This window comes from Morone saxatilis, unplaced genomic scaffold, assembly GCF_004916995.1.
Source record: "Morone saxatilis isolate NCDOM2014 unplaced genomic scaffold, NCSU_SB_2.0 Contig14, whole genome shotgun sequence".
NCBI classification, from domain to species: domain Eukaryota; kingdom Metazoa; phylum Chordata; class Actinopteri; family Moronidae; genus Morone; species Morone saxatilis.
The window spans coordinates 21,985,928-21,993,659 of NW_023339696.1; the positions used below are offsets into that span (position 1 = coordinate 21,985,928).

Genomic DNA, 7,732 nt, shown 5'->3' on the forward strand with positions numbered 1-7,732 from the left:
ATAAATGGGCTTCCATAGTCTGACTGAAGAGGAGTGTGCTGATTGGCTGTGAACAGGTGATGCTGATGATGATGATGATGATGATGATGAAGGTCCACGTCGTCCGACTTTGTGAAACTAAAGCTCCCAATGACGTCGTCCACTGCGGTGTCCGTCCACCTGAAACACGCTCTAACCTCCACAGGTCTGATTCCCATCAGTGCAGCTTGTGTTTACAGTTTTTTTTTTGGCTGCCCTGAAGGCATCTGAACCCACAAAAATACATTTTCTCTGTTTTCTCTCATTTGAGTCTGAAGATCACCAAAAGAAGACAAAAAACACAGAATCTCCTTGTTTTTCGTCCACGTTGACGTCGCCCAGGTCTATTCGTCTTCAGTATGTTCCTCCACTTCAGTTTGTTTGAAAGTTTAGGTTTCACTGAACACTGAGTCTGAACCTGAACACATCGTGGAGGTCATTAGCCGCAGCACTGAAACGTACGATCCTCCTGAACACATCGTTTACACCTCGAGCTCCAGTTTCTGTCTCATGTAATCGCAGTTTCATATAAATGAAATAAACCTACACTGTAAAAAAACTGTTAGGAAAACTCCTAATTCCAAATGAACTGTTTTTACTACACTTTTAACTTTTAAGTTTTGAAATAAACAAAAAATACTTTTGCTCATTGTTTGTTTGTTTTATTAAATATTTGCAATTGAAAATATTAAATTTACTGTCTTTCATTTTAAGTTTTAGAAACAAAGAAATCTGTATTTTAAAAAAAGTTAAAGATTAAAGTTTTAAATTAGAAAAGTAAATTAGCATTAATTATTATTAGTTTATTTCAAAACTTAAAAATGTAATAAAGACAGTTGCCTTGAAATTACGAGTTGTTGTTTCTACAGTGTACTGCGTCCATACTGCAGCTTGTCATCGATGTAAAAGTCTCAAATGTACAAACAATGATCACGTGAGGCTGGAGGAAGAGGTCGTGGAAAGAATACCCATAATGCACCTCTGCAGAGGAGCCAGAAGTCTTCAAACCTACAGACCGATACAAACGAGTCCAACGGGGCAAAAGCAGTCACCCATTCACTGTCAATGGGAATATGAAGGTCTGTGAGCTATAAAAGAGTTCACAGGAAACAGGAAATGACCTGTATCAGTAAAGAGGTTCTTTAACTGTCAGATTATACCTTTAAACTCAGAGAACAAAGAGGAGCTTCAGTTTTCAGCTTTAAATATGAAATATGAAAGTTCAAATATTTCAGGCTGAGAAAAAAGTTTGGACTCTTAGATTAAAGATCTGGAGGGAACGGTGAGGAAGGCGGATGACGTCCCTCGAGACAGTGGCGCACCCCTCCAGTGCACCTTCATGTGGTGCCTCAGGTTGGACCGCGACGAGAAACGTTTGTCGCACTGCTGGCAGGAGAACGGCTTCTCCTTGGTGTGGATGCGACGGTGGCAGATGAGCGCCGTGGACACCCGGAAGGACTTGCCGCAGTCGGGGCAGCGGTAGCGTTTGGGCTCGGTGTGGATCCGCCGGTGGTTCTTCAGGGACATCAGGTTGGGGAACTCCTTCTGGCAGGAACTGCAGAAGTAGGTCCCGGTCTTGTGGCTGTTCTTGTGGTTGAGCAGGGAGCTGGCGTGGCGGTAAGAGCGACCACACTGACCGCAGATGAAGGTCCTGGAGCTGCTGGACGAACCCACTGGACGCAGATCTGAGAGGAGACAAACACCAGGGTTTTAGTTCAGATAAGGAACTGATCCAGACCCCAAAGAGAGCGAGGAGGTCCTGCACAGTGTCTACAAAAAGGACGAAACCATCAAGTCAGTTTAATATAAAACCAGTTCAGCACTGAGCCGCTCTGCAACCTCAACCTGTCTGAAGAAAACAAGAACTCTTAAATACAGACACCTGATTCTCACAGTTACAGGAAGAAACCTCATAATTAAAAGATTAAGAACAACAACTGTTTCATTATTAATCTGTATTTTATTAATACAGGAAAACAAAAAGCAATCTCATAATGATCTTTATCGTTTAATCACAGATCTCATAACTCAACCCGGTAGTCACACAGACGCCGGTCCACCTGCTCGTAAACTAATTAAACACAATTTTATCACTGAAACTTAATTTAAACTAATATTTAGTTTCAGTATCAGCCTGTTAATTGTTCCCGTTCATGGAGTCTCACGTCTACAATTAGTACGGAGCTAAAATGGGAAGGATAAACAAAACAGGAAACAGCAAAGGGTCAAAGGTCAGTTCTGATCTCTCAGTATGAAGATGCTGATTTTAAGAAGTCAATAGAAAACAGCCATAAAACGGCTTTTCAAAATAAAACAAAGAGCTTCATTAATGAGCGTTCAGTTTACAGCCAGAGTCACAATAAAGTGATTAATGTTCGATTCCCGGGAGGTTGTCCGTCCGCCGGTCGGGTCTGAGCTGCGTGACCGAAGGGTCTTCATTTATAAATCTGCCATAAAGGTTTTTACACCGAATCCGACTGTGAAGACTTTATAAAATACAAACTGCAGCTTTTGGGTCCGTTTAGGTTCTTTTAAAAATGATCCAGGTTGAGAACAGAAAGTAAATCCTCGTCATCCTCGATGGTTTCTTCCTCAAACACAAATCTTCATCATCATCAGACAGTTCAGTAAAATCCAGCGTTTTCTGAATGGAGTTTGGTGTAGAAACGTTTCAGTGCTGTTGTTTGAGCTTTAAAATGGATCCACAGATTCATATTCAGACCTCAGAGCGTCCTTACTTTTTAAAGACATTATCAAACATTGTGGGGAAGCAGGACGGTGATGGTTTTATTTAACTATTACATTTAACTTTATTATATAACTGTTAAATTCATTCTGTATGAAATTGTGACGCTGATATAAAACTATTTATTTCATTTTATTTCCCGGAAGTTGAAGAGTAGTTGTTATCTAACACCTGAGATGTTTATTATGTAAATAAATTGTTTTATGTTTATTTGTTAATTCGCAGTTTCCATGGAAACGTAACGCCATAAAGGTAAAGCTATAAAATGAAGACTGGGTCCAACTGGAGAACAGTATCGGGTCTTTCGTCTTTTTCAAATTCATTTTTTAAAATTCGGAATTTTATATTTTATAAAACAGAACATATGTATTTATTAAACATTTTTCCATCCAGACGTGACTGAAAGTGAAGATTTCTGCACTCTTACATAAATAAATGACTTTATTTACAAGCCTTCAGACATTAAACCCTAATTAAACCAGAAATACCTGATGTTCTGTTTAATGTCTCGGAGATTAATCTGGATCCAACCAAACTTAAATCTAAAAAAAAAGAGTTTACAAAATGTTCAGAAAACTCATTAAAGTGAAAAACTGTTAATTAATTATTCTAAGTTGGAAACAATCAGACTCACAGGGTTAGGGTATCGCTATAAACAGTTTTTAAAAAATACAGAATTTTAAGTTTCTGAAACTAAAAGTTATTTAAAAACATTTTACAGTGTTCAGTGAAAACTGAAACCCGTTTTCTAATAAACTAATAATTAATGACCATTTACTTAGAAAAACTTGAATCTTTAAATTTTGGAAACCAAAAAATAAAAACTAAGTGGACAAATAAATAATTAAATATTTTCAATCGCAAATATTTAATTTTCAAGCATCAAATAATGAAAACTCGTGTTCACTGAGAACAATTTTTGTTTTGTTTCTAAAACTTTAAGTATTAATAAATATAAATATTTTAGTTTTCCTAAAGAAGAAAAGTAAATTGTCTCAACAACAGATTATTATTAGGTTGTTTATTTAAGAGCTTTAAAATGTGAATTAAGCTTTTAAAGTTTTCTCAACTTTCTCCTTTAATAAGCCGAAACTGAAACGTATCTCAGTCGTATCACGATCTCTCAGGTTTTTCTTTAAGATCGTTCGTGATGCCCGTTGGGTTAGTTTCTATTTGTCGTATAATCCATTAAAACCTGAAGGCAGTGAGAAGAAAAAGGTATTTTGGTTCATCAGAGCCGCTGGAGGTCAAATAAAGTCACATATTGGATTGAAGTGGATTAATCCGCTGCTAAAAAATAGTCCCAACAGACGCTCTGTTTCACGCCAACCTGATTAATCTGAAACAAATTTTAACTCTGAACAAAGTGAAAATATATATATATTTTTTTTTTAAATTTGTGAGTAAAAATGACTAATTACAGAATATGTTCTAAATCAATCTGCTTTAAAGAGATTTATTTATTCTCTAAATAATTAATAAATGATAGATTTGTAGTAACTAGTAAGTAAGTAAGTAAGTTATCCGGCTCTATGTACGTCCTTTTATTTATTACTGTATAAATAATATTTATTAATTTCATCTGTGTCACTTCCTCCTCCTGCTGTCATCCATCATCCCATCAACACAATATCTTTATATATATATTTAATTGATTATTATCAATAAATCACAACAAACTCAGCTCCCATTAAGACCATAAAAACTGAATCCTAAATGTGTAAATTAATATTAATTATTATCAGTAGGAATAAACATTATGTTGGGAAACTGAACCAGAGTTAAAAAACGTTTCTACTCGTAACTCTGACGTTGAATCATCCGGACGCCGTTACAGGAGACGGTGACGCAGCCACTGAGAGGAGGGAACGTATTGATTAGGAGTTTTTATGTATTTTCTTTCATGTGACTCTGACTGTAGCGCCCCCTGCTGGAATGTCCTCGTTGTGCTTGTTGTAATAATCTATAATAATTGATCCTAATGAACTGAGTGTATTCACTGACAGTCTAATGGGAGTGTTGTGCTCAATCATATCTGGATATAAACACTTTTATTTTTCTATAATTTTATTTGGATTTAATGTTTCATGTGTTCGATGGGTGGCAGTGGTTGCTTTATAACTTTTTATCCACTCACACAATATGCAGCATTTATTTAAAACTGCTGTATTATACAGGTGCAGAGCAGTGGTTCCCAACCTGATGGTCAGGGCCCCACTGAGGGTAGCCAAAGCTTCACAAGGGGTTGTGACACCTTCTTGATTTTAAGGGGTGTAAGAAAAACTTTTAAAATATTCACATCAACAGAAGAATGGCCGATCTTCAGGGAGAAAACAGTAAATCTGTCAGTAAAGAAGAATATTAACGAAGAATATTAATGAAGAATATAAAGTCTGTTTGTTAAAAATTATTAAAATACAGAATACAGAAGAATTCTATCAAAAGTTCCCTAAACAGGAAATAATCTGCTTGAAATAAATAAAATCTCTGGTTCACTGTTTGTGTTCATTGTTCAGTTTTTAATAATTATAATTAATAATAATATGAATTATAAATCAAATACATCCGTTTAATAAATGATAGAAAAGGTTCCTGATATTTGATGTTCTAATATTAAATAAAACACTGAAGTTAGTGGAACTCTGCTTCAGAATCCATTTTAAGATCCTTTTATTGGTTCATAAAGACTTCATGGTCTCAGTCTCACTCATGGACCAGACTTTCCACCATGAACCCTGTACAGCCCTCAAACCCTTAAACCCTCAGACACTCTGGTCCTCAGGTGTTACCTGTGTCACTGGTCCTGGACTCTGGAAGCTTCCTGAGGACCTGCGAGCAGCAGAGTGGATCTCGGTAAACTCAAGACTTCCCTTGATAGTCTGGCTTTGAACTGATGTTTGATTTCATCTATTTTAATCTTTTATCCTCTTTTTCTTTGTATACACTTAGTCCCTTCTATTACTCTGTATAATCTGTTTTATTACCGACTCAGTTTTATTTGGTTTATTTTTTTCTTGTCCTTAATTTTCCTCTTTTTGTGATTCTGCCTCCAGTTTCCTCAGTCTGTTTTATTGTTCACAGAAACACGTCTAACTTTACTCTGTGTGTATTTAAGTCTGACTGAAGAAATAATGTTAAAATTGATTACATTGAATATTTTATGTAACACAAACTCAATTTTGTGAGTTAGAAACATTTTTGATTAAATACTTTTTTACAACATGTTTATTCAGTTCAGTGTCACTTAAATCCACTAAAGAATGATCAATAATCTTTTTTTAACTTACAAAATTGAGTTTTACTCTTTCACATCATGTGATCAGTTTTGATGATTTTTGAAGTTGAATTAACTTTAAAAATAAGTTTAATTTCTTCACAGAAGTGAGCCAAACTCTGAGATATCGACCTGCTGTGTATATTTTTTGTTTTCTTACACTCATTAAAATCATCTCACGACCCCCGGTGAAGCTTTGGTGACCCCTAGAGGGGCCCCCGACCCCCAGGTTGGGAACCACTGCTGGAGAAGAAGAGCGGATTGAAAACACCTCGACTGCGTTTTGTTTTCAGCTATTTATTTTCAGTACTCAGCAGTAAGGGTTATAGTATATGGACAAGTTCTTCTGTTAAGAAATGAATTATCAAAACATAGTTTATAAAAGTGTATAGTAAGCATTACATATATATGCATGGAAACAAAAGTTAGACTTTAAAACAAAAGAGGGGGGTTATAGTTGTTCCAAACCGATCTTTTTTCTTCTTCTTCTTCTCTCTACAAACTACTTGAAATGCAGGCGGGAAAAGTGTCCACTCAGAAACCAAAACCAAACATGGTGGAGGAGGAAAATGCAAAAATAAAAATAGAGAATGTACAGTTATTATTTCTGTGTTCTAGATCACATCGACTCCTACAGCACTTGACGGTCACTGCACGGCTTTGACTTTTTTTTTTCTTTTTTAAAACTAGCACCAGTGCTCCTGAAAACGCTGACACACACACAGAGGCTTCCAGATAGTCAATTAAATATAAAGGAAACAAAATAATAACACCAATAAATACAAGAGGTTACCATAAAAGTGTAACATAAAAGAGGTTCAAATGATGAGGACTGAATGCACTCCAAAGAAAGAGGAGGATCAGAGTCGTCCCTTTTCAACGTGAGTTTGATTTTTGTGAAACAGGAAGGAGGGAGGGAGAGGAAGGAGGGAGAGGAGGGAGAGGAGGGAGGAGGACGGGAGGTGGTGGGGGGTTCAGTCAAACTCGATGGAGAGATAAATATGGAAGAGAGGGATGATGGGAAGGCTCGACTGAGAAAGACAACATCACTTGGATAAAAGGCAAGAAAAACACTTTCCATCGTGTGGTTACAGTTCCTTAAATCTTCACACATCAGAACACGGGAGAGTCTCAGTGGAGCCAGAGTCCGTCATCTCCACTGAACAGGGGCATTGTGGGTAAAGGAGGGGGGAGGTGTTTTACATCAACACAGCTCTAAACTCACACATCCTAAAGACTAGCGCCGTCCATTACAAGTGTTAATAATAATAATATAAATAAATGCATTACTACAATGATCTGTCGTCTTTTTTCCTTCTTATAAAAGAGGTACTGTAGAGAATACAGTCAGAAGTACGAGTACAATACAGGATCAAACAATATACAACCTTTCTTTACAGTTTGTGACGTGGTTTCTCTCTCAGCGTTCGGCCGGGCGGTACAGTGAGACAGAGGAAGTGTTCACACACACAGATTCAGGTTTAACCGTCAGAGCAGCACCCGTCTCCAGAACGAGGCTCGACCCTTAAAACAGCCGGTTTTTGAATGGAGTTTGGTTTGACAGTGTGCAGCAGAGGGGATTTTACACATTCTGAACATCAAACAATAACAAAACAACAGGTTACATGTTTCTTTACTTTACTGAAGAGAATCAGAGTCTCACTGATGGTGGAAATAAAGCTTTTACTTCCTTA

The 7,732-nt window shown here is 36.8% G+C and overlaps 1 protein-coding gene across 1 annotated transcript in view; it reads right to left on the reverse strand.

Moving 5' to 3' along the window:
• Positions 1-730: 730 nt before the first annotated feature.
• Positions 731-7,732, reverse strand: part of si:dkey-89b17.4 (zinc finger protein 646) — a 13,280-nt gene continuing 6,278 nt past the window's right edge. Inside the window, exon 4 of the mRNA XM_035654600.1 lies at positions 731-1,573. Coding sequence (XP_035510493.1) covers positions 1,276-1,573 — 298 coding nt within the window. The 3' untranslated portion in view covers positions 731-1,275. The remainder of the gene's footprint in view (positions 1,574-7,732) is intronic.